Source organism: Astatotilapia calliptera, chromosome 16 (assembly GCF_900246225.1).
Source record: "Astatotilapia calliptera chromosome 16, fAstCal1.2, whole genome shotgun sequence".
Taxonomy (NCBI): domain Eukaryota; kingdom Metazoa; phylum Chordata; class Actinopteri; order Cichliformes; family Cichlidae; genus Astatotilapia; species Astatotilapia calliptera.
Window position 1 is genome coordinate 4,799,851 of NC_039317.1, and position 27,151 is coordinate 4,827,001.

Genomic DNA, 27,151 nt, shown 5'->3' on the forward strand with positions numbered 1-27,151 from the left:
GCTTTTGCAACATCATAGTATTAAAGTGTAACATTCTTTTTCTTCAGTGTCGGAGTATGTGTGGGAACAGCTGCATAAACTCATTTATACTGTATGTTTCCTGATTGCTATTTTCAGAACCCCGAGTCAGACGGGGTTTCGCAGTCTTGTGGTGAAAATGCGTGCGTGTGTGTGTGTGACTAATGAAGGACGGCTTCAAAAGGAGGAGCGACACCTGTTGTATTTTTTGGGATTTCCTGGAAATTTCATATATTGAATTGCCTTCCCTGTAGCTGGCCTTCCAGCTTGGACACTACAGATTTTATTAGACACGTGTAATCTGTTATTTGCACTAGATGTGACAACTCTCCACTTCTTCCTTCAAACTGTACAGGTCAGTCAGGCACCCACAGTGTAGAGCATGAGTACAATACCCCTGCTAGCTTTGGTCTGGTAAAAGTTGAGTAAAGTTAATTCAAAAGTGGTCGTGTCCTGTTTAGAAAAGAGAGATGAAGGTAAAAAAAAAAAAAAGACCCTAAGACAATAGACTGTTGCCCATCCATAGCATAACTTCCTCTGTACAGCGTTTCCTGCAGTGTGTCTCCTCTTGTAAAAATAGTAAAAAGACATCTTTGTTTTCATATTTGTGTGTGTGTGTGTGTAGTAAAAAGGAAACATTGCTGTGACATGTTTATTTCTTCCTGAGGGTTGCTGTAAGGTGCAAACGGCAACATAAACAGACTCGGGAGTAGGAATGGGTATCGTTTAGGTTTTATCCGATACCGGTGCCAAACCGGTACTTTTGAAACAGTGCCGGTGCTTAAACGGTGCTCAAACCGGTGCTTAAAGAATCGAGAACACCAACTTTGTCCAAAAACCTCTCATGTTCAGCTGTTTTTTTGTAAAAAGATAACAATGTTAGCCTTTTCTGCAGCTATGGGGCATATATGGTATCACTCTTGGCTGGAAGCAGTGCTTAAACAATGGAATAAACACAAAACACCTCTCATGTTTAACTGTTTCCCACTTTTTCTTTGGTCATTTTAGCCTTTTTGGCCAGGGTGAAGGGAGTATCTGCCATCAAACAAGAAGACAGCCGCATGTAGCTATGATGATGTTTGCTAGTTCACCTTACATGCATTAATGTAATAACGTGGTTAGCCTACTCAATGTAAATTACACATGAACAACATTAAGCGACTCACGCAGAGAAGAACGGCTGCTGCTGCCATCATCATCCTCATCATTTCTGCTGCACTGGCAGGGCTAGGGGCCAGGACTCTCCTCTTCGGGTTCTTGGGGGATGTTGCTCCGGGTCCGATAACAGGCACCACACCCGCAGTAGATGTGCACGGAGTGAGGTCTCGCAGCAAGCTATCAAATACGGCGCATTTTTCGGCTTTTAAAAAAAACACTATGCGTCGCCAGGTGTTTCATCAGATTCGAGGTGTTACCTCCTTTGACAGTATCACAGTATCAGCTTAAAGCACTTGTTGCAGGCTGCTGAGTTTGCATATTTTGCTGTGAAGTACAGCCAGACTTTTGACCGCTTCGCCTTGGGCATTTTTAATCTGTAGCTCTGCTCTAAAAGAACGTACGTACCTGGACCCGCCTACTATCCTCGGAAACGTAAAATGATTGGTTAGAATCCAAAGTGTGTCACAGCTCAGGGAAAAAAAGCACCGAAATAAAGCACCGAAATGTGCGCTGCTTTTCAGTCTGGTTACTACCGTTTATGTCAGAACCGGTACCCATCCCTACTCGGGAGTGAGGAATTCTTCCCTGCATTCATCGTTAACTCTCCAACTGTAATCTTAATAACGCATTGAATGATTTGGTGGTAAAATATTCATGTAGCTCTTCTCCCTTTCAGTCACATGTGGAACATAAATGTTTAGAAACAAAGTTATAATTGCGTCATGATCAGCTTATCAGCTTATAGTTCACCTGTAGTCCAATGTAAAAGGAATGGCTTTTACCGTTTTAATCTTTTTTTATTTTAAAGCTCTTTAAAGATACTAAGTGGTGTAAGAAAAAAACCACATGAGCACAAGTGATCCCCTCGACTGAATGATATTTGTGTTTGCAGTCGTAACCAGCTGGGCTCCCTGCCGGCCTGCCTGTGTGGTTTACCTTTGAGAGTCCTCAACGCCAGCAACAACAAGCTGGTCAGCCTGCCCGAGACCATTGGACAACTGCAGAGGCTCATGGAGCTGGTAAGGCTGTTTTACCACTTGTGTCACTGTGTTGGTTTATTCCTGTGGCACTCAGGAGTGAGTAATAATATTTCTATTTTTGTGTTTCTTTGTCTGTATGTGAATATCTTATGCTCCAGTTGTGCTGCTCACTGCTTTTATCCCAGTCTGGAGAGGATTTATGGCTTATGTTTTTTAGCCCTTCTTCAGTAAGCTTTATGTGTCACATGAAATTTAGGGACATACGTCGTCACTCTCTTTTTATATTTCCTTGGCTCATTCTGATGTTACATTTGTGTCTTTTTTTCTGAAAAAAGATACAAATCAGATCAGATCGTCGATTCTGTGACCCTGAGTAGTGCCCACTCAGGGTCAGAGAGGAGTTTAAGTATCTCGGGGTCTTGTTCACGACTGAGGGGAGAGCAGAGCAGGAGATCGGCAGATGAATTGGGACATTGGCTGCAGATGCTGTACTGTTCTGTTGTGGTGAGGAGAACTGAAGCTGTTGATTTACCAGTTGATCTACGTCCCTACCCTCACCTACAGTCACAAGCTCGGAGTAGTGAATGAAAGAACGAGATCACGGATACAGGCAGCAAAATCTGAAGGGTTGCTGGGCTGTCTGTTAGAGAAAGGCTGAGGAGTTCATTTAATCGGGAGGGGCTCAGAGTAGAGTCGCTACTCCACACATCAAAACAAGCCAGCTGACGTGGTTCATGGATCTGACTAGGATGCCTCCTAGGTTGAGGCCCTGGGGTAGAACCAGGACATGATGGAGAGATTATATCTCTCTGTTGTTCTCCCTGAGGAGCTGGAGAGAGGGAGGTTTGGGCTTCTCTGCTTAGAGTGCTGCTCCCAGGACCCTGCCTTGGATAAGCAGAAGAAATGAAATGGTATTTTCTTCTTAAACTCATAATAAGACATTTATTTTTTACTTTTTCCTCCACAACAGCATCTCTTATTCTAAATCAAACAAGTCTCACAATAAAGTGCTGCATAATATATACAACTGATAGTGATTCAATTCAATTCAATTTTATTTATATAGCGCCAAATCACAACATAAGTCGCCTCAAGGCGCTTCATAGATACAGAGAAAAACCCAACAATCATATGACCCCCTATGAGCAGCACTTTGGCAACAGTGGGAAGGAAAAACTCCCTTTTAACAGGAAGAAACCTCCGGCAGAACCAGGCTCAGGGAGGGGCGGCCATCTGCTGCGACCGGTTGGGGTGAGAGAAGGAAAACAGGATAAAAGACATGCTGTGGAAGAGAGACAGAGGTTAATAACAGATATGATTCAATGCAGAGAGGTCTGTTAACACATAGTGAGCGAGAAAGGAGACTGGAAAGGAAAAACTCAATGCATCATGGGAATCCCCCAGCAGCCTTTGTCTACTGCAGCATAACTAAGGGAGGATTCAGGGTCACCTGGTCCAGCCCTAACTATATGCTTTAGCAAAAAGGAAAGTTTTAAGCCTAATCTTGAAAGTAGAGATAGTGTCTGTCTCCTGAATCCAAACTGGAAGCTGGATTTTGACAGAAAAATTGACAGAAGCCCATCTGCGGGATATTTCACTTTATCCAGTGGTGGTGGTGGTGTGCTGTGATTAGCTCATTCACAATGTGCGTGATGCTGACCGACCTGATCTGATTGGGTCAAACTTGTGAACAGAGTGAATTTTTACAAGGACTGACAGAGCTGTGCAAACAAGGAATCAGCAGATGGCAGCACTGGCAGATTGGTTGATGAGGAAGATATTTTCATGACCCATTACACTGTCCGTTTTGTTTCAGAGGAGAGTCAGTATGCCACAATGATGCTGTTTTAGCTCTTTACATGGAATATTGCTGGCAGGCAAAACAATCACATTGCTTGTTAGCACTCCTGTGCAGGGAGCAGAGGCTAATGAGAATGACAGTCCTCATCCTGGCCTGTTAGCTGAAAACGGTCTAGTTCTGGTCAGCAGCAGGACAATCGGGGCACATCATCACTTTAAGTCTTTTTAGGGTGAAAATGAAATAAGCTGAAGTGTCGTGAGCCAAGCCTGACTCTAAACTAAAGCCCAGCCCACATATAAAGTGATTAGCTCATCGCACATTGTCTCTTCTAATTGATTCCCACTCCTTCATATGTCAGTCAGAAGTGTCCTTCACTTCAGCTAAAAGCAGCTACTGTCTGCTCAAACAAATCTGAGATAACTCAGAACCTGGAAGCTTCCCATTGCTTACTGTTATTTCACTTCTTGTCAGTATGAGTTTAATTCTTTGTGCTCAGGCAACTGCATCACTGCTCTCACCTCTTCTTTATACCTGGACTCTGTATATGTGTGTGATATGGTATTAAAGTCTTATTGCTTATTAACTTTCCAGCAGCGTCCTCTCAGCATGAAAACCCAGCTCGACTTTGCACCATCTGCTCAGCTGTGACGTTTGCTCCCGTGCTGCCGAGAGCATTTCAAACAATTACTAATCATAAATATTAACCGCTCACTCCCCTCGTTTATTTTTGTCCTCTGCAGGACATCAGCTGCAACGAGATCACAGCTCTTCCTCGTCACATCGGCAGACTCAAAGCTCTGCGCGAGCTAAACGTGCGCCGAAACCTTCTCTGTGTCCTGCCAGAAGGTGAGTGCCTTTTTTCCCCCCCAGTATAAGGCAAATTGCAGTGTCCTGTCTTTCTTGATGACTTTCAGAAAGTGAAGGCTTTCAGCTCTCTGTGTCCTAAAGACTGGTGAATTTTGGTTGGAAATCTTTGTTTTGACTTTAGGTGTGTAATTAAGGTGATTTATGTTCCCTTTAGGCAGCGTTTAAGCCTTTTAATTTCACTTTTCTTTTGATCCCACCTTACCTCTGCACCTTACAGAAGCCTGTTGTGCACTCCGTGCTGTGACTCGAGGATCGGAAAGTCAAGTCTCATTTAGAGTGAAATTCAGAAATGGAATAATCTCTTCCATATGCAAGACTGGGAGGTGCATCTGAGACCACAGAGTCCTCTGCGTGCACTGCCACACCCATCCTTGGGCCTAAAAATATACTTAACCCTCAGTGTGACCGAGGAGCGACCTCCAGCCCAAAAGGTCTGAAATAAGTCAGTGACACAGAGATGAGCAACAGCCACAAAGGTCTGGTGCTCATCTAGTGAGACAACGCCCAGTCTGACTAACTGATAGGCTGGAGAGAGACTGGCTTTTACATGGCGGGCAGCCATTTATAAACACCAGAACAACTCTGCATGTAAGGCCAGTATCAGTACCCAAATACAATCTGACTACAGTATTTTTTTTTAAGTTAGGGCCTGAGCTTATAGCTGTTTTAGTTATTAATGGGTCTGTTGATCTTTTTTTTCCTGTTTTGTAGTCAATATAGTCAAGATATAAAAAAAAAAAATCAATTTCTGTCTTCATTGTCAGTTGTCCAGCATTTGGATAGTCTGATAAACAGATTCGAGACATGGAGTCAGGCCAGCAGATAGTTGATCAGAATGATAAACAACAGCAACTCCAATCGCTTTATTCAGCCGGTTTGGATTTGTTGCTCCAGTTTCCTGAATTGTTACATATCCCCATCCCCTCACCTTTATGACCATCTCCTGGATTGATTGATGAGCTTTGAACTGGTTCAGAAGCTTAGTACCACGGTGCTGGGGGGAGGGGGGCTTCAACCAGGCAGACTGGACGGCAGCCCCGACAAAGGGAGGGATGTTGTTTTTGATTTAATATCTGTTGAACTTGTGCAGCTCTGAAGAGTCCCTGAGATAAGACCACCATGACTGCTGAGGGCTTTTTAACGGTCGGCCAAGCTCAGGGTGGCAATAGCATAAAGTCAGAGAGTCAGACTCTAACTAGAAGATCAGAGCTGGTAGGAAAATGATCTTTAAAGCCAGAATTATCATGGCAGCAGCAGCAGCTTTGGTTAGCAGCATAATGCATCAAGGCTGCAATGGAGCAGACTGGTGTCGTCAATCCTTTATACATTTCATATTCCTTCCAGTGACATCAGAGGAGGCTTCTGCAAGTTTGTACCTCAATAAGTAATAAGTCATCTAATAATGCTATTAGCAGCTATTTATCAACACAGTTTGTACAACAGTATGTCAAAGAAGAAAACATGGATGGTCTTGTAAAAATTTAGTAATTTAGTTATAACAAAAATCTGCATTGTGAAAAGAACTACGAGCCATGTCTGAAATCTTCATCTAGTCTCTAGCCTGAGTGACTCAGGCCCAAAGTGTAACATCTAAAGTAAATCAGCAGTTATTGTGTTTTATTTCAGGCACAGCTACTTTGCAGATTTCTCATCAGACAGCCACAGTTCACTAAGACCAGGAAAATGGTTCATATCAGCCCAGCTCTCAGATCTCCAGACCTGTGAGGTGGTGTGCAGCAGTCAGATTCGATGCTGTGCATATCTGAACATATGTAAACAGACTGCTAGATAACTTGAGGCCTCAGTTCTTTTAAAGTTTTCTGTTTATTGTTCTTTTAAAAAAGATTTAGGAGTAATTTGCAAGTTTTTTCCCGTTTTTGTATACCGTTGCAGGTTAAAAACTTTGTGAACCCTAGTATATTTTGTTTGTGTTTCAGCACAAGATCTAGAACCTCAGATTTTGAGTCCAGTCCTACAAGTAGATGAAGGGAACGGAGTGAAAAGAGAATTTGTAGTTTGTACCTTTTATAGGAATTGTCTCCCCTGCTGTCATGATTGGCCTGCTGCTGTTGTTTTTTTGGTTTTAAAGTCAGATGGTTTTATAATAAAATTGTTAGAGCACTATAGATGAAATTTACACATTTGTCCTGAGTGATCTCAAGGCATAAGGGAACATATGTTTATGCATAATTTAATCGAGTACTGTATAGAGAATATTTTTATCCAGTAACCAGAGGAATGCTTTCTGGTGTCACCACTCACACCATCACATGTGCTTAGCTGACATTATTACCGCCTACACGTGGTTTTAATTATGAGAAACTGTCTAAACACTCTGTAATGATCATGCTGTCAAAATTGATGGGTTCCTGAGCTGCGCATCATTAGCAGTCTGCAGGATATGGTTCCCCCATTGGTTTCTGCCCACAAACCCAAACATCCGTCTGAGGATCGGTAAACACACACATACACTCACATAGAGAATTTCTTTTGGACATCTTACACTGGGAAAGAAGACAAATAAGGACAATGCGTTTGGTGGACCAGGAGTCCGGAAAGTTTATACATTTCTTGTATATGACTGTTTGCCAGTCTAGGTAAAGGCACCATTAAAAACCTTCACAGTTTATCCTCAGCTAAAAGGTTTCAAAGAAAGGTTAATTATATAACTGCAAAGACTTAGAAAAGATAGAGAGATAAATTGCTTCACAGTGAGAAATATAATGCCTTTTTAACATTTAGATGAGCTTACAGTGACTCTGGTAATAAATTCCAAATCACGTAATATCAGGGAGAGCCAAGCAGCTGGGGAAAACAGGCATTGGATAACATTAGCAAGCTAGTAGTCTGAGTGCAGTTCAGGGTAAGTTTTAGATCTGTGTTAACCTTTTGAAAAAATGATTCTGTGTTTCTGTTTCCCATATTTATGATATGCTCAAAGAAACAGTTTGATATTTTGAAAAATGCATTTGTTCCCTTTCATTCATTGCAATTCTCGCTTTCTAAAAAATTACATTCTAAATCGACTAATTGTAGATTTAGGCGCAAAGAGACCTCATTAACTGAGCTAAATATCATTAGCTCAGTTAATGTCAACTGCACTCAGTGAGTGCAGTTGAAGTGAGCTTCAAGGTCTCTAGGTTCCTGTTGTTATAATAAGGTTGGGTACTTGGAAGCTAGCTTCAAGGTTGAGTTTATGGGCATAAATGACCATGCCCATAAACTGAACAGTAGAGTGCTTACAGCAGTCAAAAATGAAATCCCATACCTGTACACTTCTTTAGGACTGGAAGTGTTTTTGCAACCACAGCTATTGCAATCGAATGCCATACAAATAAGGCATGCAAGTTTAAGGCACCTCAGCATTGGCTTCATTTATCTGCCCACGGAAGCTACATTCATCTCTTATACTGTCTATGGTACCACCATAAGGGGGGTGGTGTTATGTCCAGTTGGATCTCATGGTAGCAGTGTTGTATCACTGTTCCAGTGTAAAACCCAATACCGTGGGAAAAAATACAGAAATACATAGAGAAATGTACCGTGTTTAGTTTAAAAGCTGGTTCCAAAGCTTGCTGCAACCTGGAATCTGTAATCAAGTGTGTGGTCAACCTCTTCATCTAACTTGTTAACATATTGGGTACTCTGTGAAGGTGTGCACGCTTGTATATTGACTCTACATAACTCTTTAAACATAAAACAGGCACTTTTGTTAAATTACAGCTTAGTCACTCCAGTAAAACGCTGTGTAAGAGAGGTGTTCCAGGTTTTCCAGGTTATTTTGGATTTAATGAGGAATAAAGTTCACATGAAGAGAAACAGTTTGACTCTGGGCTGCTAACAATTACAAACCTAGTCTGAAAATAACAACAAGAGCTGCATTGTGTTATCTGGTGGGAAACATGTTGGTGGTTTTACCCATGTGAAAGTGTAAGTGTGTGTAGTCTACTTGAGATCAACTAAATCAGCAGCAGGGGGGGTTTCCACTGTCACTAAACAAACTGCTGGTATCGGTCTATTTTAAAATCAGGTTGTGTGTGTGCTGAAGCCTCTTAGTGTAGTATTATGGAAAACACCTGAATATCTGTAATTCTATGCAAATCACTGAAGCGTGTGCATGTCAGCAGAAACTAGATAATGCATGTTTTTCCATGTCCCACACCTGACTGGGCAGGTGGTATGGTCTATGCAGCTGATGCAGGAGAGCGGGCATCTTGCTCTGACCATTTCATATTAAATAAATGCCACTTTTTCAATATTCCTGCCCAAATATGTTGTTCTTTAGCATCTATTTTAAGAATTCCTGGTTCAAAATAACAAGAATTCACTCATTTCAGCCTGGTTAAGGTTGCAGGTTGATGCAATCTTTCTCATCGGTGCCATCAGAGAGAGGTCTAAGCCGTCTAAAAATAATTCTGCAGCAAGAAAATTCACAAAGAGCTATCTTCAGACGCAAGAACAGAACAAAGTGTTCTGGCAGAGATCATCCGACCTCCACAGATCTCACCACCATGGAGTCAGTCTGGATTACATGAAAACAGAAGACACTGAGACACGCCTAAGTTCTCCAAAAGTGATTTTCCACTCGCTGTTCCAGGAACATTAATTTCCCCCCCGAAAAGACTAATGTTCTGGAACTTTCCGGGGAGTGAAAGTTCATCCAGCACATTGTGATTAGCATTTTCACAGCAGGGGTAAAGTCCCGGGAAGATTAAATCCATTAGTTTGCTGGCATTTCAAAGGTGCAGTTTGTCTCAAATTTTGAGTGTTGTCTTCTGCAAAAATCAACCAAAAGGGTCAGACTTTAAACCTCCTGGGCGTCTCCATTCGAGTTATTGTTGGGCAGAAAGTAAAAGAAAAACAAACATGGTTTGGGTAAAAAAAAAAGATAACCCTGAAGTTTTCTGATGAGATATAATCCCCTTATGTGCTGCATTGTATAAGCCAAATCAAAACAAATCTGCTCGCTCTGAAGGAGCAGATGACCAGAGCTGTTTGCCTGATGTTTGTGCGTTTGTGTCTTCCTACAGACTTGGCTGATCTTCCTCTGGTGAAGTTCGATTTCTCCTGTAACAAAGTGTCCACCATCCCAGTGTGTTACAGGAAGATGAAACAGCTCCAGACTCTCCAGTTAGAAAACAATCCACTGCAGAGTCCACCCGCACAGGTACATAAACAAACACACACACACTTTTGTCTTAATGTACTTTATATCTTCCACTATTCTTTGTGTCTGAGTCATGATTCGACATAAATTCTTAGTGCACATCTCTGAAAATTAAACCTACTTTATTTTTTTAGATACCATCCTAATGTAAGAAACAGACATTCATAATAAATTTATATTTTTAAATGTATCATTTCAGCTTAATGTTCCTGCACAGGGCTATTATCTGGCCATTACAGCAATCATCATGATCATAGCAGCATAGCAGCAGTATTGCAATAGGTAGTATAAAGCTATGTACCTGCTTTTGGAAATGTTAAGCACGAGCAGCTGCAAGAGCTAAAAAAAGACACAAGTGACTCAGCAGTCTTTGTGAATAAAGGCTGAAATGATGTAGAAAACAAAGCAAAGCTGGACTTTTACTTGATGCTGATTTGAGTCCCTTTTCCTCCCATTATTCAGATCTGTATAAAGGGCAAAGTTCACATATTCAAGTATCTGAGCATTGAGGCGTGTCGCAGCGAGAAGATGCCTGACTCTCTCTACCTGCCTGTCATGGGGCGAATCAACTTATCAAGGCCCACCACTGGCAGGTCAGTTACCGTGGTATCACACAGCTGGGGGGGATTATCTTCTCTTCATTATCAGCGTCTGCTCTTGTAGTGCAGTTAGACTGTACGTCTTTGACAACGTTCTGGTGTCGAAATGTCAATTCTTTATCATTAAAGTGAATAGGATTGCTAGCGGTTATGTAGCAATGCAATTTTTGTTGTTTTTTCATTAATGGTATTCTGGGTGAAAATAACAGAGCAAGATGTTGAGTCTATGTTGACTTGTGATGGCAGTGTTGCCTCATGGTTCCAGTACCTAAAACCAGACACAGTGATAGAACTGTTTCTGTTTGGCTTCTTGTCTGAGTAGCATGATGATACTGCAGCTAGTGATGGTTTTAGTTTTAAAGCTAAATGATGGGTTTCAAAATTAGCATGGGATGTAACCTGCAAGAATTCAGCGACTTAATTGTTTTCTTCCCCCTCCCAAAGTGTATAATCCGAGCTACAGTGGCTGCTGCAGGACAAACGTGCTTTAGTCAGCAAAAGAGCCATAGTGGCCACGGCTGGCCACCATGTGTCTGCTACCAATTGTGTAAAAAAGACATTTTTATATTTTCTAATATTTGAATAATAGCAACATGTAACAATAAATCAAAAAAAAGAAATACTTTTAAAAATAAATAAAAAGTGATATGTGTCCACTAAATATTTGCAGGGTTTAGCTTTTTTTTTTTTTCCTTGAGTCACCTCAAAAAAAATCTGGTTAGGCTCAGTCTGCAGTTTATCTCAGCTGTCAATGCTGCGTGAGAAGTATCCGCTTCTATTTACTATGCAGGAGACTGTAAAACTTTGTGAAAGGGGTCTGATGAGTCAGTAAAGCTCACTTCTCTGTGATCACAGTGATATTGGTGTGAGTTTTTGAGGATATCCTGAACTTTTCTGTCAGTATGCGTTGCATGGTGTTGGTGAAAATTTCATTGAAGTGAGGCTAACATTGTTGGACTCCGAGGCTTAGCGAATAAACTCTTGTTACGATGTGAGAATATAAAAACTGTTTATCAGAGGGAAAGTGTTATTTCTAGGACACTTGACTCTGGCATTAGTAGGTGTGATGTTAGCTTAAAGCGATTGTTATGTAGCCAGCTTGTTCTTAGCTTTAAGGTTAGGGAGGAGAGGATGGACTTTGATCTGGATCTATGTCTCTTTCCTTCGTGGTTTTGCTCCGTTGGTAAAACACAGGTATGATCTTTTATATCTTGAGTCTGAAGGTGCTGACGCAAAATAAAATTTGTCTACGAGTTCTGTTCTCCTTTGATGTACTAAGTTTATGAGAATGCATCATTTTGTCCTAAGAAATAATTACACACTTATTAATTTATATTTATGATTACAACATTTGTTTTATTAAGTGGCCTCAAAGAAATGACTGACTGTACCTTTAACCTGAACAAAGGTTTCTTTCAGTTTTGTTAACCTGACAAAGAGAAAGTATACTATATATAACTACTGACATGGCATAATGGAATAGAATAATCTTTTAATTGTCCCTCAGGGGAAATTTGGGTGTAACAGCAGCAAGAAAAAGCTATAATTTGACTCAAGTCGTAAAATCATGAACTTTTGAAGCTTTTTCTGTTTTTTGGTTCACATCTGAACTGTATTCCCAGTCCTGGAAATACTCAGTTTTATTGAGTATTAGTGTACAGGATACATCCACATCCCACTCCATCATTTGTTTCTAGAAAAGTTTAGGACATATGAGAAAACTAGCAAACAGAGAAAACATTTGAGACATTTGTTTCAAATTTTTGTGACTTTTAGGTTATTTATGAATGCTGTAAGTTGTTTTAAGCTTTGGACTGCCAAGATAGTTGCCAGAAGCACATTACATCACCCCAGGGCCATTATTTCGTATGGTTTTAACAACATTACACGTAGACAGAAACTGTCTGTGATCTGAGCTTGCTCAGTTTCTCAGCCTGTAGCCAAATCCTCCATTAGTCAGCTGAAACTGATCCTTTCTCCGGCTCCCAGCTGGGTAGCAGTGACAGACTGCCATCATACTGAAAGGTTTGTCCAAAATCTCATCACCGGTGTGTGAGATGTTCTCTGTGACTGATGAATAAAGGAATCGGGAGTGAATACAGGAAGAAAACATTTAAGTAGACAAAGGAATGAAAGACTACAATCCTTGAATGATGACACCTAGTAAGGACATACAAAAAAAAGACTGCACATATCTCAGGGACAAAAGAAAGACTTGTTGAAGCAGTCAGAGAAATGGGTTGATGGACTGCACACAGTGATACAAAGAAAAGAAAAAGAAGTGAGCTAAACAGAGTGAATAACAATACAAACAGGAAGCAATGTAAAAAGAAAGAAATTGACAGATGAAACAATGGTAGGAATACAAACTAACAAACAAACAACCCCTGCAGTGCTGGCCACCTATAAACTAATACTCATGGCAGCATAGGAACAAGCTCTGAGCACAAGATCCATATTACACCAGGTAAGACCCCAGGTGCAGGCTGTGTAAAGATGCCCCTGAGACAATCCAGCACATAACAGCAGGTTGCAAGATGCTATCAGGCAGAACATACATAGAACGCCATAACCAAGTGGCCAGCATAGTATACAGAAACATCTGTGCCAAGTATGGCCTGGAGATCTCGAGGTCAAAATGGGAGACGCTCCCTAGGGTGGTCGAAAAATGACCAAGCTAAGATCCTGTGGGACTTGCAGATACAGGAGGGCAAAATGGTAATGGCTAACAAGCAGAGGAAGACAGCTGTAGTGATAGCTGTAGAAGATGTGGAGGATGAAGGTAACGGTGGTCCCAGTGGTAATCATAGCACTAGGTGCGGTGACTCCCAAGCTAGGCGAGTGGCTCCAGCAGGTCCCGGGAACAACATCTGAGATCTCTGTCCAGAAGTGCGCAGTCCTAGGAACACCAAAGATACTGGACTCTCAAGCTCCCAGGTCTCTGGCAGAGGACAGTTTTGCCTGGTTACGCAAATTAGCATTAAGGCCTTTACACACAGTTTCAAACTTATACACAGGGTGGGCCATTTATATGGATGCACCGTAATAACATGGGAATTGTTGGTGATATTAAAGTCCTGTTTGTGGCACATTAGTATATGTGAGGGGGCAAACTCCTCAAGATGGGTAGTGACCATGGTGGCCATTTAGGAGTCGGCCGTCTTGGATACAACTTTTGTTTTTTCAATAGGAAGAGGGCCATGTGACACATCAAACTTACTGGTAATGTCACAAGAAAAACAATGGTGTGCTTGATTTCAACGTAACTTTATTCTTTCATGAGTTATTTACAAGTTTCTGACCACTTAGAAAATGTGTTCAATGCCCATTGGGTTGGATTGTCAATGCAACCCTCTTCTCCCACTCTTCACACACTGATAGCAACACCGCAGTAGAAATGCCAGCACAGGAATCCAGTATCCGTAGTTTCAGGTGCTGCACATCTCGTATCTTCACACCATAGACAATTGCCTTCAGATGACCCCAAAGATAAAAGTCTAAGGGGGTCAGATCGGGAGACCTTGGGGGCCATTCAACTGGCCCACAACGACCAATCCACTTTCTAGGAAACTGTTCATCTAGGAATGCTCGGACCTGGCACCCATAATGTGGTGGTGCACCATCTTGCTGGAAAAACTCAGGGAACGTGCCAGCTTCAGTGCATAAAGAGGGAAACACATCATCATGTAGCAATTTCAAATATCCAGTGGCCTTGAGGTTTCCATTGATGAAGAATGGACCCACTATCGTTGTACCCCATATACCACACCAAACCATCACTTTTGTTGTTCCAACAGTCTTGGAGGGATCCATCCAATGTGGGATAGTGTCAGACCAATAGCGGTAGTTTTGTTTGTTAACTTCACCATTCACATAAAAGTTTGCCTCATCACTGAACAAAATCTTCTGCGTGAAGTGAGGGTCATCCACGTTGAGATGCTGCAGTAGCTGGAGTTTGTAAGGGTGCCATTTGTGAGTAGCTAATATCCGCCGAAGGTATGTTCGACTAATGCCTCTCTCCAGTGACATGCAGCGAGTGCTACGCTTCGGGCTCTTGCTGAATGAAGCTAGGACAGCCACTGATGTTTCTTCATTAGTGACAGTTTTCTTGCGTCCACATTTTGGCAAATCCAACACTGAACCAGTTTCACGAAACTTAGCAAGCAGTTTGCTGACTGTAGCATGGGAGATGGGTGGTCTCGTAGGGTGTCTTGCATTGAAATCTGCTGCAATGACCCGGTTACTGCGTTCACCAGATATCAACACAATTTCGATCTGCTCCTCACGTGTTAACCTCTTCGACATGTCAATGGCTGTGAACAAAGAGAAACTTGTAAATAACTCATGAAAGAATAAAGTTACATTGAAACCAAGCACACCATTGTTTTTCTTGTGACATTACCAGTAAGTTTGATGTGTCACATGGCCCTCTTCCTATTGAAAAAACAAAAGTTGTATCCAAGATGGCCGACTTCTAAATGGCCACCATGGTCACCACCCATCTTGAGGAGTTTGCCCCCTCACATATACTAATGTGCCACAAACAGGACTTTAATATCACCAACCATTCCCATTTTATCACGGTGTTATTACGGTGTATCCATATAAATGGCCCACCCTGTACACAGTTAAAGCGTTGTTTCTTTGTGAGAAAATTCATCTTTTGAAAAAATGCAATGTGGAAAAAATGAAGTTGACATCAAGCGATGATGAGCTGGTCCTGATGTTTCTAAACAAGAAAAGGAAGAAACAGAGATTCTGGGTTCATCCGGTTCTCATGGGGCAGCAGCAGCAAGGAGAATTTCATGGTTTGATCCAGCACTTGAAGTTTTGTCATGACCGCTTTCATACATATTTTAGGATGTTGGTGGCACAGTTTGAACTCTTGTTGGCAGAGTAGGGAACAACATCTGAGGAGGCAGAGAAATCATGTCAGACAGTCGATTGACCCGGAATCTAGCTGTGTGTCTGAGGTAAAACTGTATTATGAAACTGGAACAGTACTCACATCTACAGAGTACAGTATAGAATGAATTTATGTCATTTCATCCATCCTCCAATCCAAAGTCGGGGGATTACCAAAGGCTTTAGGATTAAGGACTTCTAGTTTGTCTAACCCAAGCGATGTAATGTCAAAAAGCAAAGGAATAAAGAATAAAATATTTAAAAAGCTGGTGGGCAACTGGTGAGGGTTGGAGGGAAGTACGGTAAAAACAGAAATACATAGGAAATAAAAATTCTGCCTCTTCAGGTCCTTCAACACTCAGCTTCAGCTGAGTTGTTTTTCCTGCCCACATGAAACTCTCCCAGGATGTGGGCAGGAAAAACAGTTTCTGTTCTCCTGTAGTTCACACAGACTCTACACTTACATGTAAATCAGGTTTTCCTTTAGCTTTCATTCTTGTTCATGCTTTTGTCACTTGTCTTCTTGATTTCTTTGATTAAATAAACTCCACATGACACACAAGATAAAAGCATCAGCAACATCCAAGGTATGAAGGGGTGACCTAGAGGGAGCGCTGATATTGTGTGGATATAGAGTCCATACATATAAAACGCCAGAACAGAAACCAGACTGACAAACTACAGCACTGCAACAGGTCTGCTTTCTCTTTCTCTGACGGTTAGTAATTTTCAGATTGGTTTTAAGCTCATCATTTGTTGCAGCTGTCATGCTTTGCTGTTTGGCAGATTTCCCCCCCATTTTATTTCTGCTGTAAAGACGTTGGGAAAAGCTGTAAACTCTTTAATGCCATCAAGTTGAGGATTCTGACTTGTCTGTCTATGGGAATTAATTTGGTTTTGGAACCACCTAAAGTGGCCACTCCAGAAATAACTACCGTATATTTCGGACCGTATATAAGGCGCACCAGATTATAAGCAAAACAAAACAGTCAGATAAGTCGAACTTTACTCCACTCATTCTTCTTGCATTGATTCATTAATGTTGAATTCTCTCTGCTGCTCTTTTCCGATGATGTTGCAGTGTATTAATGACTAATCTGGTATTGTGGATGGATTTTCTCAGTTGTTCTCCTGACTGAAGTTTGGTCCGTTTGTATCATCCTGCCATGTGATTGCTTTTGTCCCTAACCATCAGGAACCCTCACGTTAACTTTTATCGAGTGGAAAAATGTTAGTGTTCATCCTCCAGCTTCACTGTGTTTATGTTATACTAACATAGCTGTGTCACTAGCGATCACGTAGCAAATCATTATATACCAGCTAGCCAAATTTCAATAACCCTACAAACGTCACTGCTGTTTAGTTTTCTGTCTTCATTCATGTTGGAAGTGATAGCAGAGCTGTACGTTTTAATTTTTTCAGAAATCTCTCAGTCAGAACATGCAATATCATGTTTAGGTGGAAACTAGCGAGCTAACTTCCTGCTAACTTTTAACTCCGTTAAATTTAATAACTTCTATTTTCATGGATGCCTGGATGTTTTAACTTAATTGTTACACCTGGTAAAATAATGCTCCGACAATTCATCAAGCGGTGCGCCTTCATAGCTTACCAAAGTAATACTAAAACATTTTTTGGCAGATCTTTGAGTGCTGTGTACCACATAAAAGCAGTTCGAGGTCAGTAAGCACAACCACTGTCGAGTAAGCACTGTTGCTTATTGGTTTATACGTTAATATGTCAGTTTTTTGGCTCCATATATTTTCAATTAATACCAGAAAACAGCACCGCCTGCTGATTGGCATTCCATCGATAATCGATTGCATTTAGATTCAATACACAGTTGGTGACGTCACTGATTTTATGGGAAATGAACTGGTACTTATAGTGGTTTCCATTCTAACTGAGCACTCAAAAGTGCTTTATGCTACAGCCTCACCCATTCGCACACACACTTTTATCTCACACTGATAGATGCATCAGGGGCAACTCAGGGTTCAGTATCCTGCTCGAGGATACTTTGGCATGCAGACTGGAGAAGTGCAGAGCGGAACCACCAATCTTTGAATTGGTAGACGAGCCGTTTTTGATTGGCTGTGTTTTCCATGCAGGGTTACTGAAATTAGACCAATCCCTGACTTTGACAAGCTATGATTCTGAAAGACAGATATGCTAAAGTTCAACTTCATATTTATTTTAACAGAAGTCTTCTATTCCTGCTCTATGATTTCTTCTTAGTCGTCTTCTGTGATCCTCAAATGCTTCCGATTCTTTTTTTCGTCTTTCACTGAAACATTATTACAAGCCATCACTCTGAATTTGTTGTTTCTCAGCTTTGTTTTTCATAAACATGCAATGCCACTTTCACTCAAAAAAAGGCTGTGGATAATAAATTAGTACGCTTCTGTGAGGTGCAGTCGTTTGCCGTCTCACTCCAGAGGAAGCTGAGAACAGAGTGATGCTATTTTTAAAACCCCATTAATACGATGACCTTAAACAGAGCTAGATAAAAATGAAACCCAGCATGGCTCCGTTTATGGTTTACCAAATGAAGAAAGAGTGCCCCGCCAAAGTAAAACAACACAGTCCAAGTTCCAGATCTGCTCATAGCATTTGCTTATGATGGCATATTTTTTTGGCTATTACACGAGTTTTAGTCTTTTAGTGACATGATGAGGATGTCAGGGGGTCAGAGGTCACAGAGAGATGGATGAACCCTAATTTGTCTCAGACTTAAAGTGACCTCTGTGGGCTATTATGAAGCAACTGCACTTGTAGAATCATGATCAAGGAGATGAGAGGAGAGGAGCGACACTGTTGCTCACAGAAGGGTTATTAGAAAATGCTGTGTGTGCGTGTGTGTGTGTGTGTGTGTGTGTGTGTGTGTGTGTGTGTGTGTGTGTGTGTGTGTGTGTGTGTGTGTGTGTGTGTGTGTGTGTGTGTGTGTGTGTGTGTGTGTGTGTGAGCAATTCCAGTGCCTCATTATTGTTCAGTTGCTTGGAGACTGCCACAGGCCAGTGTTCACACGGCCAATTAAAGTTCCCCAGATGCCCTTGTATTTGACTCCTGTGTGTTTTCTAAAACACTGATTTTTAAAACCTTTTTTCAGATCTTCCCTTGATCAAATAGGGATGTTTTATCACAATAGAACAAATATATTCTATTTGTTCTATTATGAATAAATAATAAACATAATAGAATTTGTTTAATAATGCTTTAGATTTCAATATTATACAGAGTATGACAGGTCAGTTTGTTTAAGAAAAGTCTTACAGAAAAAGTTGATTTAAACTCTATTTGAAGGCTTACACCTTATTATTATTATTATTATTATTTTAACTATCATATTAACCACTCAATGAGCTTCTTTATTGTTTAATATTATTTTAGGCTTCCTCTGTCTGATCGCATCAAGTCGTTCTATTCATAGGCCAGAAAAAAAGCACTTAACTGTCTAAGTAATATAAAACATTAAGGAAGCTATGACTTTAAATCAATGAAGGATTAAGTATAGGAACTTCATGCCATCCATGGGGCTTAATAGAAAGCTTGGCAGTGAAAAACATGTGACATTGGATTGTTTAAGGTTTAAGGTCCTAAATTAAATTTTGCGTCCTAAGGTTCAGAAACTTTGCTTAGGCTGCTGCCCCCCCTGTACATAAGTTTTTACCCCTCAGCTGTAAAAGGCTGATGGAGTATTCTTGTCACTCCACCGGGCAGGCTGGGCGGGCAGAGTGAAAACCTAACCTAAATTTGTGAATGAGATAACTTGAGAATGAGGCAGTGTAGGAGCTTCAGATTGATACCATAGGTGTGTCTACAAAATAAATCTTGAACACGTTTGAATTGCAAAGTTCAAGTTTCATTGAAATCTTGTGAACCCAATAACTCCAGAATGAGCTTGAAATCAATAACACAGGCACGTTTACAAATCATCTCAGACTACTCTGAATCTCTGTGACATGAACCTAAAGTGAAAGGTCAAAGTTCAAGTTTTCTGAAAATCTTGTGAATGCGATAACTCGAGAAGAAGGTAATGTAGGATTTTCAAACTGATGCCATAGGGGTGTCTACATAGCAGGCTGAGCTGTACTACTGGTGGTTCAGATGGGTCTCTCTTTAGTCCTGTCACCTCAAGAATTTCTCCTCATTACACATTCGGCTGTCTTTACATGTGTAAAGTTAAAGAATGCCGAGAAGATGCATAAAAATACTAAATAAATTCCTGAAGAATACTTCAGGCCTGGGAGAGGGTACATGCAGACATGCAGTACAGTGATGGAAGTGAGGATGATGAAGGCTTTACTTTGTTTGCTGTGGTCTGTGTATTTCGGTTGTAGGTTTCATTTTTAAATGTTGATTGCAGTGACGTCAAAAAAAGTTTTTGTTTAACCGGCTTACACCTGTAGATGCCCTGAAACTTTCATGACAGCAGTTAAAGGTTAAATCCAAACAGCCAATCAGAATTTACACAGCAGTGTGAACGCAGCATGAGAAGCAGAGAGGGGAGGGGGAGCATTCTCTCTCTGTCTCCCTCTCTGTCATTGTGGCTCCCTTGCTCTTTGTCTCGCCTGTGCATACACACACACACACGCCTGCCTCCTGTGTGTGTGTCAGGTGTGTGACCTGTGTCTTGTGTCTGCAGTGTGGAAGACATGGAGCAGCAGAAGAAGCAGGACAGTGACTCAGGAGTCGGCAGCGACAACGGAGACAAGAGACTGTCTGCTACTGAGGTGTGTGTGTGTGTGTCTCTGCATCTGTGTGTCTCTGCATCTGTGTGTCTGTGTGTGGGGGGGGATTTTGTACATTTGTACCAATATGACTGTAACATGTTCAAATATAGGTGTATAGTTATGTGTGTGTATGTATTCATGCACAAATATGCGTTAGACATGTACTTAATACACTCATCTTTACTCCTTTAATCCTCATTTTCTAATCACACCAGCTCATCGTTTTTTTCCTCTGTAAGTCGGTGTATCTGAGTGAGTGCGGTGACATTAAAAGACGGACCCGTTTAGACGTCACTCACTTTTTCTGCAAATTGTTATTTCTTTTGTGGACTTGTGAGTAAATGATTGTGAAAAATGGCAAAAAATGAATTGTTACATTTAACAGTAAATTGTTAAAGAGCATTATTTAAGATGAATTAATACAAAGTTGAAATAAATGACAAATAACTGAAAATTTTAATATTTGACTTTGAATTTGAGATTCTTCTGGATTTGGTCTTGAAATGAAATACTGTTAGAGCGGAGGCACTTTGGCCTCATCTTGTAATTAGGGGCAACTTAACGTTTAGTTGAAGTTATTTTCTTCATTTGAACTGATAAGCTAAAAGTTTTTCTGTCTTTCGTAGTCTTTATCCGTGCAGTGCAGAGGAATTTTGTAGGATTCTGTAAACTGACGTCACGTCGCATCAGTGGGAGTCAGAGATCTCCTTTTCATTTTAGAATGAACACATTTTTTCTTTGTTACTAATTCACACTTTTGGTCATTGTTGAGATAGAAAGCTATTCAAGGCAGCAGCCAGCTCCAGGTCTGCGAAACTGAAATTATAAACTCTAATTTGCAACTGATATGCTTTTCCTGACCCAAAACTACGAGAAAAGTAATAAACTACAACTGAGAACGTTTACACTTTTAACACTCATCAGTTGTTGTGTTCTTGTGTTGAGGTTCTCACAGTTTTGTTTCAGCTCTGAAGCCGTTTCATTGCTTGTTTCAGCCGTCAGATGAAGACAGTCTGAGCCTTAATGTGCCAATGAGTCACATCACAGAGGAGGGAATCGGCAAAGACGACTCGAGTGAACACATCAGCTCTCTGACAGGTACACACACACACACACACACACACACACAGAGTGGCCAGCATGTGGCGATGGTAGACAAACTGTATTATGCTATCTATTGTCACCTGGTTAAACTCTCTGGACAGCCCCGGATCCATGTGAATGAATAGTGTGTGCACGTGCGCTCTTATTACTCATGCTTTGGGAGCATAAACATCATCTGGACTTGACTCCGTTGAGAAAAAAGCATAACCAATTTGAGAATGCACATTGAGTGATTCAGTCAATGATTATGGAAAAGAGGAAAGAGTGAAGTAATCAACAGACTTGCACAATTATTTATCTGCTGCTGGATTTGTTCATGCAGCATGAAGCAGTGCTCAGCACCATCTACAAGTCAGGAGATCCCGTACGAGCCCTGCCATGCGATGTGGTTCAGCAGTGTACAAACTGAGGGTTTAGTAGTTTTGCTTTTCTAACCTGTCAGCTGTGTGTGTAAAAGTATCTGGGCTGTTGAACTCTATTAAAGAACAGCAGCAGCTCCCCAGACACAGTTTAAATAGACTTCAATCAGCCTTAATTAGGTTAGAGCTGATGGAGGGTCACATTTACTGAACTGAGATGAGTGAAAAGAGGTTATTTATATTTCTAAACAAATCCTTAATCCTGGCGTCACAAAGATGTTTTACATATTATATATTTGACAAATGTGTTGTTTTTAAAATAGCAGCAAGCTCCTGCTGTGGTTTTTATTATTTATCGCCAATTTTCTTGTGAAAAGTTTAGAAAATGAATGAAATTTAAACAAACACAAAAAATTAGGGAAAGAATTCTCAAAGGTTTTAAGAGCTGACTTAAGGGCTAACTCACGCACCTGACCTGCTTTCCTCCAATCGCTTCTCCTGCACATTCTGCCACTCGACATCTGTCTTGGCAACGGCTCCGGGCAGATATTTGGACAGTTCTTTTGAAATCCTTGTCTAAGTGCAAGGAGAGACAGCCATAACTTGAAGTAGTGGTTCAAAGGTTTGGCGGCTTTGTCCCCAAACAAGATTAAAGTAGCTTTCTTTTTCCTCAATTTATACTTCTGTAGTGCATGCACAGTTTCACTGCATCTCAATCCAATCATCTGCTCATCCCACCATAGGACTGAACACGTTCTGTGCCAGTTTATGTGACGGAGGTGTGCCTGCTGGCACTCATAAATATGTTTCAGCTGTTGATTGGCTGTTTGAGGCTTGGTGCCAAATTTTTGTCATAATTTTTTTCAGGATTCTTCAGTTCTGCTTATTTCCTCCATTTAGTGTCTAGTTAGTTGTGACTGGTGAGCTGTGATCAGACTGTATTTGTATCTGTGTTTTATTTCTTGCACATTGATAATAACTTTGATATTTTTAAAAAGTGAATCTGTTTGAATGAGTGTAAACACATAGACAAAAACTGTGCTGCGTTACGCATGACTGACTAAAATTGATGGAGCTGTGACGTTTACAAGTCCCTTTATAACTTTGGTTATGCAGGTAATTATAATCCTTCGTGGGTTCACTTTCATGGGAGTTGTGCTTTTGTGCCCATATTTTTCATATTCTATCAAGCCTGTGGTGCAGAATTCTACAGCCTACACTTCAGCTTAAAACTGAGAGTTCATGTTTCCTTCATTTCAGCAGACCCAAACTCTGACTCGGTGCAGCTGATTGAGGAGAGCCCTACGGAAGCCCTGAGAGACCAGAACAGAGACTCTTCTCTCAGCACTCGCTTCATCAACTACATCAAGGCAAGAGCTCGTGTTGTGTTGCGTCTGCACACCTCTGAGTGCTTCAGTTAAAAATTGATGCAGTAAATGGTTCACTTCATGCATAATGCCTCCCTCTGATTGAGGTTATGTAAAACTATTATGTTCACTGGGTTACTTTATTCCAGCATTAGTTACGCTGCCTGTCGTTTTAGGCTCATGCGGTTTGTTTAAATGGAGCCTGCAGCATAAACTGTCACTTTATGTTAATCTCAATTAAAATTCCTTTTAGACTTAAAAGTTTTGCTTGAATTGTCATGAAGAGAGCCAGCTCTACTTAGTATTGGAGTTCATCCACCTTTTTTCGCTTATTCCAAGTTAAAAGTACAAACGGGTTTCACATCATCAAAACTCAGTTTTTACCTCTGCCGATGTTATTCTCCAGTTGCACATTGCTTCTAGTCATTGAATTGGCCGTGAACTCCTCTGTATACCAAAGTACTCTACAGTCAAATTGCAGAATAAAGACTTGCTGTTGGAAAAGAGTAAGAAACAAGAAAAGCATAAAGAATGGAAGGAATGGATGAAGAAAAAGGACTCTGTTTTCTAATTGTACGGAGGAGAAAGTGGTAACGTCTCTGAGCCGGACTGTGGATCATGTGATTTCTGCAGCTGTTGCTGATTTGCGTACGCTTGTCTTTGCAGGGTAGGACGGCAGCACACTTCGACGAGCCCCTCAGGATAGAAGAAGACTCTCACTGGTCAACACAACAAACGTAAGTTCGTGAGCATAGTGTCGTTTCGATTTCCACTTTATGACTCACGTTTAGTTTCTCCTCATTTATTGGTAGATTATTGTATTGTATGTCATAATTAGATATTTTTCTTCTACTTTTATTAGCACAGGTTATTCAGTATCTTTTTGCAGCATCATTCAAAATCAGTAGTGATTTTTTTGTGTTTCTTTCTGTTGATTGATGACAATTTAGAATCTACAAGTATCCTCTGAGGGATTTTACCAGCTGTGATTTTATGATATAGCACCATCATCACCCGTGTAAATACACTGTACATATACATGACTCTCATTTCTATCTTTGTGGCTGCAGGTCAAAAGTCACAGGGGGCACAGAGCTCCACATCGACATGATCAACCAGCTAAAAGAGGCTGTGGAACTGCTGCAGGACCCCAGCAGGTGAAAAACACCAACAGCTGAGTGTTAGTTAGAGCTAAGTGACACCACAGTGAGTCTATAAGAGTATCCATAGTCTGTTTCCCTTTGCTGAGTAATAATTCATATCTGCAGCACTATGTTACCACTGCTGAACTTACTTAAACTATGAGAGAATTAAACTTGACTGAAGTCATGTTTTTGTTTTTAGTTTGTTTTTCTCATTTGCAAGCCAGCACTCTGTGGCATTACTATTGTGTTTTGTGCATCAGGGTGAACACAGAGGAAGATTTGTCTGGAGTCCAGCTCTATCCAGTGGAGATGGTCACAGTGGACGAGTCACTCAAGTAAGATTCCATGAATCTGCATTTAAGACTACTTGTATTATGACTGTGGAAAAGGTTTTGGCCTGATGGACTGAGGGGAGAAATGTTTTTGTGTTAAAAATCTCTTCTTTTTTTTTTAGCTCCGAAAGCATTCTACCTCTATTTAATTCAGTTCGGTTTTATTTATATAGCAGCAAATCACAACAACAGCTGCCTCTAGGTGCTTTATTTTATAAGGTGGAAATCCTACGACAATACAGAGAAAACAGAGAAAACGCCAAACAACAGATGACCCCCTATGAGAAAGGGCTTTGATATAAACAGGAAGCAAACCTCCGGCAGAACCAGGCTCAGGGAGGGGAGCCATTGGGTGAGGGGAGGGAGATGGGACCAAGACACACTGTGGAGGAGAGCAACACATTAATGATGAGTAATGATTGAGTGAAGAGTGGTGTATGAACACAACAAAAAATCCATCAGTGTGTCTTGTATGTCAGACTTGATTACTCTGTATCATCTTCTCTGTCAGCCCACAGTCAGTGACAGCTATCATTTTATTAACGTTCAATCGATAGCCTCAATTTGTGTAAGTAAATATTCTAGGCATGATCAGAAAGTCCTGGACCAACTGTCTCACAATTTTGAGTTTGAATTGAATTCATTCATTTAAAAGGAACAGTGTATATTAGTGAACATATTAATCTTAAAATGGCAGAATTAGCAAAAAGGGCTACTTTTCATCTGTAGTCCTTTGCTGTAAATGGGCTGAAAAAATGGCTATTACAAAGAATTCATCATGCATCTTTGTAGAAGACAGTTCAATGCCATCTTGTTCCTAAGATGCTTCTAAACCTAAATTCTGAAAAACATAAAATAAATGTCTTTTCTTGTATTTGGGCCAATATGGTCGTTCCTGAAGATAAATGTAGTTCTGATTCTGTACACTGTTTTATGTAGGGTCATGGTAAAGTAGATCACTTGCCCTTATTTTCCTTTTTTTTTCTCCTTAGCGGGCAGGACAGTGATGACGGCGCCACATCACCAAAGGTACAGTATGAGCTCGTTAGAGCTCTTTAGCTCTAACACACATACATGGCATACATGTTTCTTAGTTTCTGGAAGGACTTCCAGGTTGGTTCAAACTCCAGTTTGTTGGCCAGTAATTTATAATAAAATAGCAACATTCACTGTGTCTGAAGAGTTCTGCTAAAACTTGGATTTTGAGCTTTTTGTTGGATTTCTGGGTCAGCAGGTGGCAGTGATTTTTATTAATGAGAACTTTCAGGAAATGCCTGGTGGCTCTTCTCTTTGACAAAAGCACCAGAGGAAGTTTCAACAGATGAAAATGTTATTTTGGTATAAACATTTTAGAGGAAAGAATTGGTACTTGCAGCCAAATAACGTTCAAACTCTCCTTCATTTTTCCTTCATGATCCCTGAGCCATCCAAGCAGAACATGTAGGTATGCTAGTAACAGAAAATACTTACAGCTGAAACCTTTGATGCGTCCTGTAGCAGCACATGGATGAAGGTGGCTGTGAGTTCCAGAAGAAGAGACAGATGATTCTAGAAAAGGCCAGGTTTGAAGCCCAGCTTGCGTGCCGGGAGTATGAGTGGCATATGTCGATCAAGGTAAACGTAGCGCCAGACCTCTGGATGTAGTCTCTGTCCTCCGAGTGAGCTGTCTACGGTCGTGCTTCGCAGTGATCCAACGGTCGTGTGTCTGTTTGCTGTGTTAGCTGCCGATCACACCTCTCTGAGCTTTTCACGTGTCGCATTTCATCCAGCAGCCTGATCCACATGTGCACAGAGAGGGAATGTGTTTCTCTGTTGCTACATGCGAGTCTCAATCTTTCACCAGTTACTCGCAGGCTTTCTTGGGAAATTACTAACTGGCTAAACTGAAGGTGGGTTTACTGAAAGCCTTTGTAGTGGACAGTAGAAAAACAAGTGGCTGGTGTTTTCTCTCTCCCATGTTAGTGTGCAACATTCATCTGCTGAAGTGGCTGTGTGACTTTGTTTTATAATTAACACTGTTTCAGGGTTATTTTTGTAATTTCATGAACTATATATTATGATGTTTACTATTTATTGGATTAACACCAAAAATTTGTTTTTTTATATTTCTGTACTACCTCTATTTATTTCTGGGTTAAAGCATCGGTTAAAACATCCAATGCTTAAAACAGTAATACCAGAATTTGTCTTTCTATTGCTTTTTTCCTTTTTCTTTCTATTATTGTAGGGTCTTTACCATAAAGTCCCTTGAGGCAGCCGTTGTTGTAATTTGACAATGGTTACAAATAAAAAAATAAAATTGAATTCTGTTGTAAAACATTCCCTATTTCCTCAAATTAGATTAGGAATGATAGGTTTCTGTATGGAAGACACTGAATTGAATGTACCATTAAGTTTATGTTACATGGGGTGTTTTGGGCAAGGTCTGTTTACATTTGCAAAACTTATGGATGTTGTCTAAAATGTTATCCTGTTTTGTCACAATTAATTGTTCTTTGTTTTCTCCATTATGTTAACATTTTTTCTTGTGTTTAGCTAGCTAACTTAATGTGTACAATAGCAAACCTGTGACACTATGAGTGCAGTGGGTTTCTGCTTTGATGGTCATCACTCTTT

The 27,151-nt window shown here is 40.7% G+C and overlaps 1 protein-coding gene across 6 annotated transcripts in view; it reads left to right on the forward strand.

Annotated features, from left to right (window-relative positions):
- lrch1 (leucine-rich repeats and calponin homology (CH) domain containing 1) overlaps positions 1-27,151 on the forward strand; it is a 96,872-nt gene that overhangs the window by 44,938 nt on the left and 24,783 nt on the right. For 4 of the 6 annotated variants that reach the window (XM_026145605.1, XM_026145608.1, XM_026145609.1 and 1 more), the window contains exons 3-14: positions 2,069-2,195; positions 4,698-4,803; positions 9,855-9,991; positions 10,454-10,584; positions 20,141-20,228; positions 21,224-21,326; positions 22,952-23,061; positions 23,725-23,795; positions 24,129-24,215; positions 24,464-24,538; positions 25,528-25,564; positions 26,033-26,149. In XM_026145605.1, coding sequence (XP_026001390.1) covers positions 2,069-2,195; positions 4,698-4,803; positions 9,855-9,991; positions 10,454-10,584; positions 20,141-20,228; positions 21,224-21,326; positions 22,952-23,061; positions 23,725-23,795; positions 24,129-24,215; positions 24,464-24,538; positions 25,528-25,564; positions 26,033-26,149 — 1,189 coding nt within the window. The remainder of the gene's footprint in view (positions 1-2,068; positions 2,196-4,697; positions 4,804-9,854; positions 9,992-10,453; positions 10,585-20,140; positions 20,229-21,223; positions 21,327-22,951; positions 23,062-23,724; positions 23,796-24,128; positions 24,216-24,463; positions 24,539-25,527; positions 25,565-26,032; positions 26,150-27,151) is intronic. The other 2 variants (XM_026145606.1, XM_026145607.1) reach the window with 2 other exon arrangements.